General features: G+C 39.9%; 1 protein-coding gene across 1 annotated transcript in view; it reads right to left on the reverse strand.

Moving 5' to 3' along the window:
* Positions 1 to 3034: 3034 nt before the first annotated feature.
* LOC124614314 (replication factor C subunit 5) overlaps positions 3035 to 13582 on the reverse strand; it is an 81436-nt gene continuing 70888 nt past the window's right edge. Inside the window, exons 7-8 of the mRNA XM_047142933.1 lie at positions 11165 to 11242; positions 3035 to 3390 (exon numbers count right to left, since the gene is read on the reverse strand). Of these exons, the coding sequence (XP_046998889.1) occupies positions 3236 to 3390; positions 11165 to 11242 (233 nt within the window). The 3' untranslated portion in view covers positions 3035 to 3235. The remainder of the gene's footprint in view (positions 3391 to 11164; positions 11243 to 13582) is intronic.

Consider the following 13582-nt stretch of genomic DNA (forward strand, 5'->3'; position numbering starts at 1 on the left):
AAACTACATAAAAAAATTAGTAATGTCATTTCTCAATGAGGAACCTGAAACAGGGCAGGAGCATTTAGAGGAACTAAGGCTCAACTTTAAAGGAATAGTTGACCATGCATTGGATAGGTATGTACCCAACAGAGAACAGTTTGTAATGGAAGGGAACCTCCATCGTGTACAGACACTGTAAAGAAATTTCTAAAGAAACAGATACTAATCCATAATAGGTATAAAATTAAGTGTAGGGCTATTGATTGAAAGATGCTGTGTGAAATGCACTTGGATATCAAGAGAACTGTGTGTGAAGCCTTCAATGACTACCATAGCAGAATGCTGTCAAATAATCTTTCACAAAACCCAAAGAAATTCTGGTCATATGTAAACGCTGTTGGTGGCACCAAAGTAAGTATCCAATCCCTATCGAATGAGACAGTAACTGAACTTGAGGGTAGCAAAGCAAAAGCTGAAATGCATAACTCTGTTATCAAATGCTCCTTTGCAAAGGAAAACCCAGGAGAACTACTCCAGTTCAGTCCTCATACCACTGAAAACATTCGTGGAATCAGTATGCTCCATACCAATCAGCATGGATTCTGATAACATCAATCATATGAAACCCAACTCTCACTTTTGTCACAACATACTGAAAGCTTTGGATCAAGGCAGTTGGGTAGGTGCAGTATTTCTTGATTTCTGAAAAGCATTAGACTCAGTACCACACCCATGCTTATTGTCAGAAGTACGATCATATGGGGTCTCAAGTGGAATTTGTGACTGTATTGACGACCTTTTGATAAGGACACAGCATGTTATCTTGGAACGAGTCATTGTCAGTTGTAGAACCCACTTTGGGTGTGCCCCAAGGAACTGTGTTGGGACTCTTGCTGTTTATGTTGTGTATTAATCATCTTGCAGACAATATTAATAGTAACTTCAAACTTTTTGGAGATCAGGCAGTTATCTATAATGAAGTACTCTCAGAAAGAAGCTGCATAAATATTCACTCAGATTTTGGTAAGATTTCGAAGTGATGCAAAGGTTGGCAACTTGCTGTAAATGTTCAAAAATGTAAAGATCTACATTCACAAAATGAAAATCTTAGTACCCTATGACTATACTATCAATGAGTCACAGCTGGAAGCAGCCAATTCATACAAATACCTGAGTGTATCACTTTTTACGGATATGAAATAGAATTATCACATAGGCCCACTCGTGGCTGAGGCAGGTAGCAGACTTCAGTTTATTGATCGAATACTGTGGAAGAGCAATCAGTCTACAATAGAGATTGCTTAAAAATCACTTGTGTGACCAGTTCTAGAATATTGGCCAGGTGTGTGGGTCCCGTACCAAATAGGACTAACGGGGGATATTGAACACATACAGACAAGGGCAACATGGATGGTCACAGGTTTGTTTGATCCATGAGAGAGTGTCACAGAAATACCGAAGAAACTAAGCTGGTAGACTCTTGATGATAGACATAATGTCCCAAGAAAATTTACTAACAAAGTTTGAAGCACCAGCTTTAAAATGATCACTACAACTCACTATATATCACTCACATAGGGACTGCAAGGATGATGGATGGATGGAGAGGGTTGCATGGGTGCACGACGGCAAGGTCTTCAGCGACCGCTCAATAACAGATTGAGACTGGTGTCAAGAAAATACACAGAACAGGAGGGTAAAACAGAACGTAAAATGCACGTAAAAAGGTTGGAAAAAATGTGCCTACCCACACCGAAGTGTGGGATGAAGCATACCGTCAGCAGTAAAACACGGACAACACAGGAAGAAAGCGATAGAGGGAGCTAAAACAATATAGCAGATGGAAGTGGCTGGCTGATGGCAAGGAAGAAAGGGAGGAGCCAGCCACTCTGCAGTACACTAAAACCACCAGCCTAAAAGTTTAGGCCAGAGTCCAGACACATCACAAAACTTTAAAACCCTAGATACACGCGTCTCATCATTAGCTAAAATACAGAGCAGATCCACCATCAACTTGTGCTTCTGCCCTTGCATCACAGTATAAAATGCAGTCTGTTAAAATGTGGCGGACAGAGATGGGCATACCACAAGCATCACAAAACATGGGATCCTCCTGCCATAATAGAAAGCTATGTGTGAGGGTCACTTCTTCCCACCTCAGCAACCGGCAGGAGGAACGCCACGGCCGAGTTGTTGACTTCACCAACCGTAGTTTATTGGCTGCCACCGCCAGCCATTCTTCCTCGCACAACTTCATGCACTTCTTGCGGAGTGCAGAAATGACGGACTGCAAGGGAATAGGACAGTGAGGATAAGATCAGAATAATTACAGCACACACATAGACACTCAGAAATCATTCTTTCTGTGCTCCATTCTTGACTGGAATGGGAAGAAACACTAATAACTGGTACATTAGGATGTACGCTCTGCCATGCATGCCAAGATGGTTTGCAGAATACAGATGTAAATGTAGATTTTTGCTGTAGTTAAGTTATTTGGAAACGAATTGACCCAGAAAAGTCTGAGAAATATGCAGCTCATCAAAGGTTACTTGTTTGTCTGTCTTGCACGAGTTTTGTTCTTCACTTGATTCTTCAAATCGATTTTGAAAAGTGAAACTTGATCCAGACATCTTCATTCACATATGTTCATCCATTGTTGAAAAATTTCACACCAATTTCTCACCTTTCCTTCAGTCATTGCTATATCACTGTTTACTTCCTTTATTCGACAATACATTTCTGCGGATTTCAACTTCAGAGCATTCAAAAACTGAGTAACTCCTCAGATGTGGCGTGCTTTCATTACATTTTAAATAATCATAAAATGCACAATAACCTGTTCAACTGGCAGTCATACTAGACTGAGACAAGATGTCAAGGGAGGAATTCAAGACAGGATAGAAGCACAAATCAATCTGTAGAAATGTGCAAATAGATCATTACTTCCTGTATTCATCACTTCTACAATATTCATCCTGTATTACACATCTGCAATATTAATCATAAAAATCAACATGTGAGGAAGTCTTGCTCTCCAAGGTCAAGTAAATACAATTTAAACAGTCTTTTTTTATTTTACAGCATTGAAATTGTATACATTACAGCAAATAACAATACGAAAGTAAATAATAAATGGTAATAGCGTGGAACAGCTTGGTGTCAAACTCATATTTTTCCTTCATCAATATCTCCTCAAGCCTTCTGAGACTCTGGATCCAACAGCTTCACAGGTATCTCACCCATAAAACTCTCAAGAAGCCTCAGATGGCACAATTTCTCGTGCTTCAAAGAAGGCTGCCATCAAAGCACTGATTTGAACATTTTCACTTGTGCCAGTAGCTAGCCTGTATTCAATATCTGCCATTTTTATTAGCAAAGTGTTTAGTGCTGAAGCTGGAAGTTCAACTGAAACCAAAATAAGTTGTAAATTAGAAACAGAGCTTAAATACCTATACAGCAATCTTAGACCTATAACCTAGAAAACATTTATAAGCGCAGTCAGAGCACAATTTTTCATCTACAATATTCATGAATCACATAAATATAAGCAGATTATCAGTGCAACCATACCAAATCTATGCTTCTCTGATGACAGTATTTTTTTTTTGGGTAATTGACAAAAACATAATCCATATACAGCTATAAAATATTCTAAAAAAGTGAAACAGTTTCACATATCTGACTTCAGGGGACATGAACTATGAACTGGCTGGACGGACTTCTCCCTAAAAACTTCTCCCCCCCTCCCCCATATCTGTGAGAATAACCTCAGGTGAATCTCTCCCACACTATTTTGAAAGAAAAAAAACACACAAAATAAGAAAAGGCAACCCACTCACCTAGAGTGGATTGTTGCATGAAGCACAGAAACACAAAACAGGAAACAGCACTGACACTAGCTTTTGAGCTTTCCATCAATAGTATGCAAATCCACATGCGCAACCGCTCAGACACCCATAAGCAACATCCCATGGCCTTAGCAGGACTAATTGTTTAAACTTAATTATTGAAGTAGTTGCCTGAGCTGATGGAGGTGGTAAGAGGGTAATGATGGCTGCAATGAGGGAGCAGTAGGGAAGGTCTTTGGTCAGATGAGCTCACAGGTGCTCAAAGGGCGGGAAAGGGGGGGAGAGTAACATGAACATGAAGAGGTAGAAAGGGAGAGGGGAGTGGGAGTGGTTGAAAAAGGAGGTAGGAGAGGGAGAATGCCTGCATGAGGAGGGTGAGAGGGGAAGAGTTGTCGGAGAAGGCAGAGCATGGTCTGTACAGAAAAGGAGTTGTGTGGACAGAAGAGGGAAGGGAAAATGGCAAGGCGAGACAGTGGGAACAGGTCAGCAGAGCTTAGGGCAGATGCACTGTGAGAGAGCAGGATGTGATGTAAGAGACAATCTCCATGTGTTTAGTTCAGAGATACTTTGTTCCGAACTCTGTATTTTTTTTCATCTTGTTGTGTGGCTGTGGAGTCATCTGTCCAAGGACCTGCCGCTTTCCTACTGCCCTGTCCACACCTCCAACAGCTCAAGCAACTGCTTTCAATAATCAAGTATCAGTAATTAGTCTTGTCATGGGCTCAGGAATGTGCATTTGAGTGTCTGTATTGTTGTGTGTGTGAATGTGTGTACTACTGCTGTAAATAAAGCTAGTGCTTGAAAGCTAGTGTGAATGCCGTTTTCTGTAATGTGTTTCTGTGCTCCATGCATCAATCTGCTTTAGGTGAGTGGTAAGCTTTCCCTTGTATTACATATTTCTAAAGAGAAATTAGACAATTTTGTCTTTAGGAGCTCAGTCAATCAAAGGCATTTTTTCAATTACATGGCTTGAGTGATGAACACAAACCAAATTTTCATGAGAGTATTACACAAGAGACACAATTATCTTCTTCAGCATGGCACAGCTTGAACTGTCAATAAAAAAAAAAAAAAAATTCTTTTAGCAAATTTATTCTGTAAACCAAACTTTGAGATCTTTAGGACACCTACATTTCCAGGTTCAGGTATTGTGTTTAAAGTAAAGTACTGCACCACATAAGAATTAATGCAATATTTGAGAGTTGCCATAAGATCAAAGATCTGCTGAAGTCCATGAATGATTCCATAGATGCTCTCCACATTGTGATCAATGTTACATGCAACTGGAGCCAAACAGCACACCAGCAACAGCTGAAACATCACCTGGACTATTGCTGGCCCACAAATTTTCAAGAAGTCTGTATGGTTGCCAGGCAGCCATGAATGCTGCAGCAGAAAATAATGGAGGCCACTGAAAGATGCCAACAGCCTAGCTGCCAGCAATCCCAGTCAAATGAGTCCTTGTGTTCTGACTAACTAGCAGCTCCTCATGAAGTGGACTCGCCCATGTAAACAATCAACCATAAGAGTAGAGGAATGGAGCATCTACCTATTTCAGCAGGAAGCACAGACCATGGATACAAGTTGCAGAATCACTGTTCCTGACAATCTACCATCATAGAAGAGGCTACAGTATTCCATATGACCAATCTTCTGCAACAGGCTTTTACGCTTTGACCTGATCAGTGACATTCCATTATTGTGACTATGCATGTCACATGACAACCAAAACAGGATGATAGACAGGGTGTCCCATAAGGAATGGTCAGTATTTGGTGACACAACAGGAATGATCATTTGAAGCAAAAAACTTCATATGGACAGTGCCCTATTCTGAATGATTTCCGAGATAGAGAACATTTAATGTACAGTGTTATTTATTTTCTGCATTATTCAATACACTGTCACATAAACAACAGTAAACACAATAATATGCACTTTACAAAGCATCAATTGCAAAATACGAATTTTCAACACATTCACCTCTAAGAATTATAGTATACATCACATTACAGCTGTTGTACAGTTCACAATAATTGTTCAAAAATCCCACTATCACCTTCAATGCATTTGTGAATTGCTGGGAGAACATGTTATGTTGCTTGTCTGAGCGCCTCTACATATTCCCTAATGAGACGAGTTGCATCCATGATGTGACCAAGCAGTTCAGCTTTCATATTCACGTTTCATTTGTATATCTCAGACTTCATTCAACACCATAAATGAAACTGTAATGGCGTAAGGTCTGGTGATCTCAGTGGCCAATTAAATGTACTACCATGACCAATCCAGCGACTAGGGGAGGTGTGGTTGAGGTTTTCCCTCATACGTCTCATAAAATGTGGAGGAGCTCCATCATGGGGGAAATACATTGCAGTCTGTGTGGCAATGGAAAATCATCAAGGTGTTCAGTACCAAACATGGCTCGAAAAACTCTGAAATTGGTTTCCACTTTAGTGAGTCGCCTTTCCTGTGACCATTGATGATTATTAGATGTAGTATTGACTCCAACCCATGTAAATATGGCTTCAATAGTGATCAGTGGAAACAAGTGACGATTTTCATTTAACCAGTGACAAACCGCAAGTCATGTGACATGGTCGCCAATGTGAAGACTGTGGATACACTATTGTAAAATGGGTACAAGTTTCCCACTCATAACATTCTGTGGGACATTATGTGTAGAAAGTCATTGCGTGCAGGGTGTACCATTTCAACAATGTCTTGCTGTCTCTGTACAGGTTGTTGAACAACATGTTCAGAAGAAAACTGGGGACTTGGAAGAATATCTGTCTCATACAGTGTGCTGAAAACTCTGGTAAAGACTCTATGATCAGGAATTTGATGTGTCGGAAAGCACCAACAGTATTCTTTGATAGCAGCAGGAGCTTTCATCACAGAAGCCAGATACATACACCATATATGCATAGTCTTCATTAGTGTTGATGTGTGTGGTATTTTAGCCAGTGTATATATGAATTAAGTAAACTGATGCTGCTCTCTGATACAGGCTAAATCCCGTGCACTACTTCACTCACAACGCACCATGAAGAATGGTGCATTAAAACAGGTTACTTTAATGGCAGTAAGACAACCTAAGCTAAGAGACTGAAAGCAACGAAGTAGATTGGGCTAAAATAAAACATTAGAGGTTGGTTGGATAAAATACAAAGGTGGGTGTCACTAGCCCAAAAACAAAAGTACTTTTCAGGATAGGGTATATGTCTATAACAAGTTTCTTGCTTCAAATTAGTGTTCCTGTCATATCCCCGAAGATTCACCATTCCTCCTGGGACACACTGTACAGGAAAGATCATTCGCAGAAAGCTCCAGTTCAGTTGCCCTCAAGAGGACCTAAGAAAGACATTCGAAACATCTGTTTTTACAGTACTTTTTAATTCCAGATTGATACAGCCAAAAATGCACTAAAAAATTTAAGAAGATGCTTTTGTCTATTTACAATTTTGTACTTTACAGTCATGACCAAAGCTTACGGCATTCACTGATATTTCTTTATATAAAATTAAATTTATCAAATATATTGTGTTTAAAATTCTGTGTCTTATTTCCACATAGATCCTTGTTCACAATGTAATCATTTTACATCTGGCACAAATCTTTCTGTTTCCTTGACACCTACCTAACATTAATACATGGGAAATTAGGGATAAATGTGCTCTCCGCATGATCATTGCAAATGGTACACACACTCGGATTATAGAAGGGAATCACTTGCATCCTTTTCATAGGAATCATCTCAGAATGTCCCCGAGACAATTTAATGACATTATGGACACACTATCCCACTTGTCTGGACAGATCTGAACCATTTTCTTTCCAAATGCAAGTCTAGTGTCTCGGTCATGCTATTATTAAATTACTGTGGATCTTTTACATGTCACTACCTCAGGTTTTTCCAAAAAATCCTGCTATAGATCACAGTGTGTCAATTTTGACAGTAAGGTGCTATGCCACTTTAATCAACTATACAGAAAAAATTACTGTAACTGGACTGTGTCATATATTTTTGGATGGCATGGAGAATATTGAGAAATGAATGATAAAAAAAAAATGAAGAAAAGACATTTGTAATTGGTGGTCCCAAATCTCTTATTTATTTATTGAATGACTAGTTTCGGGCTTTGCTCACTTTCAAAGGTCATATATTTTGTATATGGAATTTACATGGCATGGGTGCTTCTATTTAACTCATCAAATTTTAGAAGTAGCTCAGATCTGCATTACAACATGTCACAATTGTAGTATGTCTATGTATGAGCATAATTCTCTTAATTGTGATACCCTCACTACCCAATTTCTGTTGTGCCAACCTTTCTAATGCTTAGAAACCATCTTCAGTGAAGGTTTGAGTGCAATAAACAAGTGTTATTCCTAAAGGGGGTATTACACAACCATGTGCTGCAAATGGTACTGGTCTAGCGTGACTATGAAAATCAGCAGATGCATTATCAGTGTGCCAGAATAGAGAGCAGTTCTAAACTGCCATCAATCTGCACGCGCACACTAAACAGCGAAGAGAAACTGGCATTGATAGACTAGAAAGTCTGCGCAGTTTTGTCCAGTGTAACAGAAGAGGACTGTAAAACTTTTAGTGACCCAGGCACTGGCTTTTCATTATCGTTCTACCCTAATCTGAAGGTTTACTGTCGCTGTCAGGGCAATAGCTCCAAAAAAGAGTGAGTCTTCCACCTGCAAAACGCTGTATAAAAGTGAGTGTGTGTGTGTGTGTGTGTGTGTGTGTGTGTGTGTGTGTGTGTGTGTAAATCTATTGTTGACGAAGGCCTTAACGGCTGAAAGCTTTATTTATTTGTGAGAGTCTTTTTGTTGTAACTATCTGCAACTCAGTATCTCTGCTATATGGTGAGTTGAAACGTTCATTTTCAGAATATTGTTATAATACATATATTTTCTGAACTCGGAAAAATAACACACGTACACCTTTAAGTACGGGTCCTCTAAACTGTTGCAAATTGCAGTGCATACAGCCACAACAACTTTTGAAATAATACAATGTAGTAGGCTTTCACAGCCGGTGTTGTCTTTAGTTAAAACTTCTGGGCTGAGAGGCTGTGGTCGACGTATAAAATTTCCAACTAACGTTTCATCTCCACCTGCGGGAGACATCTTCTGAGGTCGTCCAGCTACTGCCACTGAGGCTTCAGCTACTCTCGCGTTTATAGAGCACATAGAGGGCACCACCTTTCGTTACGTGATGCCGATGGTATATCTATCTTTGGAAGGCGTCATCATTCTTGATTAAGAGTAATCTATTGTCATTCTGCTGGCGCAACGTCGACATATGATGACGCCTTCCAAAGATAGACATACCGTCGGCATCACATGACGAATGGTGGTGCCCTCTATGCGCTCTATAAATGGGAGAGCACCTGGAGCCTCAGTGGCAGTAGCTGGATGACCTCAGAAGATGTCTCCCGCAGATAGAGACGAAACTTTAGGTGGAAATTTTATACATTGACTACGGCCTCTCAGCCAGGACGTTTTAACTGAAAACTTTTGAAATGGTGGGCTGTTATTCTGTGGCTACAAGCCAGACTCGTAAAAGATTCCCAAGTCACCAGGAAATGTAATGTTGTAACCAGCCTGCAACATAACAGGGCTTGTACCGGTATTTTATCAGTGATCAAGGCTGGTATGGTCACAAAATGTATAAACATATGATTTAATTCTTACTTTCGAGAAGGTGAGATAGTCTCCCTCATGACTGTGTCACACTTGCTAATTCCATCTTCTATCATAGGCAGCAACTTCTCGAAATTCTTGCAAATCGTCGACCCTCAGTTCTTTCATTAGCAGTGAATACAGTCCCCTGTCTTTGTCCCTTCTTTTCAGCCAAGGTCGAAACCAAGAACATATGGCTTTTCGTTTTTGTCTTCGTTCTACTCTAATCAGAAGGTTTACTGTCACTGTCAGGGCAATAGCTCCAGAAAAGAGTGGATCCTCCATGTACAAAATGCTGTATAAATATCAATTTAGATATACATATACCTTTGTAACGAAGTGTCATAATACAAAACTAATTTCTTGTTAAATAGAAACCTGATCTCAAAGAATTCATTTGAACGAATGATGTTCCAATGTATCACAAGGTCTCCCTTGAGTTTCACACAGTAGAATGAACAACTTTACAAGAGATCACACAGTTCTATTTGTGTTTTGTACGTTGTTACCATCTATAATAGGGGCTTAACACTGAATTCCTTGAGCCTCCTACAAGTATCCTTATCCATTCCCAAAAAATCTGTACATCTCACAGGTGCTCTATGACAGTGTTTGGTGCTGATCCAAGCAATCACCTGCCATCAGTTTGTCTTTCTGTGTTTCCTCCTATCCATGTGGAAATAGCAGACTGATCTGACCCCCCACCCCCCTCCTTTAAGTTCTAATACGCTTCCTACAACCCAAGCCAGGACATGGCAGTAAGCACCATATGTACAGCCTACAGGTGGGAATGCAAACACAGAACATCAACTTTATGGTGAAACATTACTGCCAGAGGCTCATTTGAGATGAAAACTGCAAACTGTGGGAGACCATATAATGTACAAATGTCTTAGTCTGATGAACAGATTCTTCGTACTGTGAATGAAACTTGAGCAATTAGTACAAAGACAACTGCAAGAGGGGAAGGAGTTAATCACATGACAATCTGAAACATTTTGCACGTAAATCTTCTGTACCCAAACACCTTCAATGAGTGTAAGATTACACGAGCCAAATGTTCAACCATCAATAACTTTCTGTTGACACTGATGAAGGTCCTATCATGTGAAAATCCAGCCTCAAGTATTGTACCAATCAAGCTGGGGGATATGAAAACCCTGATGAAGTGTGGCAAGACAATTATCAAAAGAAGTTCAGCCTCAACAAGTGGGATGGAATCATTCGTGATCATCTCACTGGTCCCTACTTCTTTCCACAACATCTTACTGGAAAAATGTATCAACAGTTTTCTCAGACATCAGTTGTTTCGTTTCCTTTATGATGAACCTCTAGACATCATCCAATGAATATGGTTTCAGCATGATGATGCATCATCCTGATTTCCCTAAATCACTTGGGGCAAATGCTGGAATGGTTCCTTTGAAAAGGCACAGCCAATTTCCTTCTCCACCCTTCCCCAATCTGAGTGTGTGCTCCGTCTCTAATGACCACCTCATTATCAACGGGACATTAAACACTAATCTCCTCCTCATATTATTAATATAATTAAACTACATGCTAGTATACAGGTGCTAAAACATCATCATCTCTCAGATAACACACACAATTGGTAACTTAAAGTTACTTACTTCTATGTACAAAGTGATGAACTTCTGTTAATATATCTTGTAGTGCCAAGCCCTTAGCCATTTTAATGTCCTTAAGTCCTGAGATCATTAAGGAAAGATTTATGTGGAATGTCCAGTATGGAAGGTGATGAGACACATACATCATAAGTTACTTAGTTCATTTTTAAGTTTAGGATGACAAAAGACAGAACTCATGAAAAAATTATAAACTAGAAAATTCTTAATAGTAATGACAATCATGGATGGCTGAATACTGTATTGATCTTTATTATGCATCATGTAATTGGCCATGGAGGTTCCTCATTGTTTTCTGCACCATCTCAAGTGAGGTACTGTAAATTTGATCTTGATTTCATTGTTTTAATCCATTCAGTGTCCTTTGCAGAGTCTCACCAGAGCCAATTCTCAAGCTATTCCCATGAAGGTGAGAAAAAAATCATAAGCAGACAAATCTTAGCTTGAAGGCCAGGGAATTTCATAAATTCTTAAGATGACATGGTTACCAAACAATTTCTTCATCACTGGTGTTGTCTACTTTGCAAAACTTGGTTATAGAAACATCCTAATAGAAAGTAGCGTCATGAAATCATGGAGAGAGAAAAAAGGAAAGAAAGAAAGAAAGAAAAAGAATATGCAGGACATCAAAATTCTTAAACAGGATAACAGTCATTACAGCTCAAGCAGCAATCGGTATTGTAACTGTAAACTGTTGAAGCTGCGTTGGTAAAGTACCGGAACTTCAAGCGCTGACAGAAAGCACCGAAGCTGAAATCGTTATAGGCACGGAAAGCTGGCTGAAGCCAGAGATAAATTCTGCCGAAATTTTTACAAAGGCACAGACGGTGTTTAGAAAGGATGGATTGCATACAACCGGTGGTGGCCTGATTGTTGCTGTTAGTAGTATTTTATACTGTAGTGAAATAGAAGTGGATAGTTCCTGTGAATTATTATGGGTGAAGGTTATACTCAACAACCGAGCTAGGTTAATAATTGGCTCCTTTTACCGATCTCCCGACTCAGCAGCATTATTGACAGAACAACTGAGAGAAAATCTGGAATACATTTCACATAAATTTCCTCAGCATGTTATAGCCTTAGGTGGAGATTTCAATTTACCAGATATAGACTGGGACACTCAGATGTTTAGGACTGGTGGTAGGGACAGAGCATCAAGTGACATTATACAGAGTGCACTATCCGAAAATTACCTCGAGCAATTACACAGACCGCTACGGTCGCAGGATTGAATCCTGCCGTGGGCACGGATGTGTGTGATGTCCTTAGGTTAGTTAGGTTTAAGTAGTTCTAAGTTCTAGGGGACTGATGACCTCAGGAGTTAAGTCCCATAGTGCTCAGAACCAATTAAACAGAGAACCGACTCGTGGAGGTAACATCTTGGACCTACTGATAACAAACAGACCCGAACTTTTCGACTCTGTAAGTGCAGAACAGGGAATCAGTGATTGTAAGGCCGTTGCAGCATCCCTGAATATGGAAGTAAATAGGAATACAAAAAAAGGGAGGAAGGTTTATCTGTTTAGCAAGAGTAATAGGAGGCAGATTTCAGACTACCTAACAGAACAAAACGAAAATTTCTGTTCTGACACTGACAATGTTGAGTGTTTATGGAAAAAGTTCAAGGCAATCATAAAAGGCGTTTTAGACAGGTACGCGCCGAGTAAAACTGTGAGGGACGGGAAAGACCCACCGTGGTTCAACAACAAAGTTAGGAAACTACTGCGAAAGCAAAGACAGCTTCACTGCAAATTTAAACACAGCCAAAACCTCTCAGACAAACAGAAGCTAAACGATGTCAAAGTTAGCGTAAGGAGGGCTATGCGTGAAGCGTTCAGTGAATTCGAAAGTAAAATTCTATGTACAGACTTGACAGAAAATCCTAGGAAGTTCTGGTCTTACGTTAAATCAGTAAGTGGATTGAAACAGCATATCCAGACACTCTGGGATGATAATGGCATTGTAACAGTGGATGAGACGCATAAAGCTGAAATACTAAACACCTTTTTCCAAAGCTGTTTCACAGAGGAAGACCACACTGCTTCTCTAAATCCTCGCACGAACAAAAAAATGGCTGACATTGAAATAAGTGTCCAAGGAATAGAAAAGCAACTGAAATCACTCAACAGAGGAAAGTCCACTGGACCTGATGGGATACCAATTCGATTCTACACAGAGTACGCGAAAGAACTTGGCCCCCCCCTTCTAACAGCCGTGTACCGCAAGTCTCTAGAGGAATGCAAGGTTCCAAATGATTGGAAAAGAGCACAGGTAGTTCCAGTTTTCAAGAAGGGTCGTCGAGCAGATGCGCAAAACTATAGGACTATATCTCTGACATCGATCTGTTGTAGAATTTTAGAACATGTTTTTTGCTTGTGTATAAAGTCATTTCTGGAAACCCAG

Source organism: Schistocerca americana, chromosome 1 (assembly GCF_021461395.2).
Source record: "Schistocerca americana isolate TAMUIC-IGC-003095 chromosome 1, iqSchAmer2.1, whole genome shotgun sequence".
NCBI lineage: Eukaryota > Metazoa > Arthropoda > Insecta > Orthoptera > Acrididae > Schistocerca > Schistocerca americana.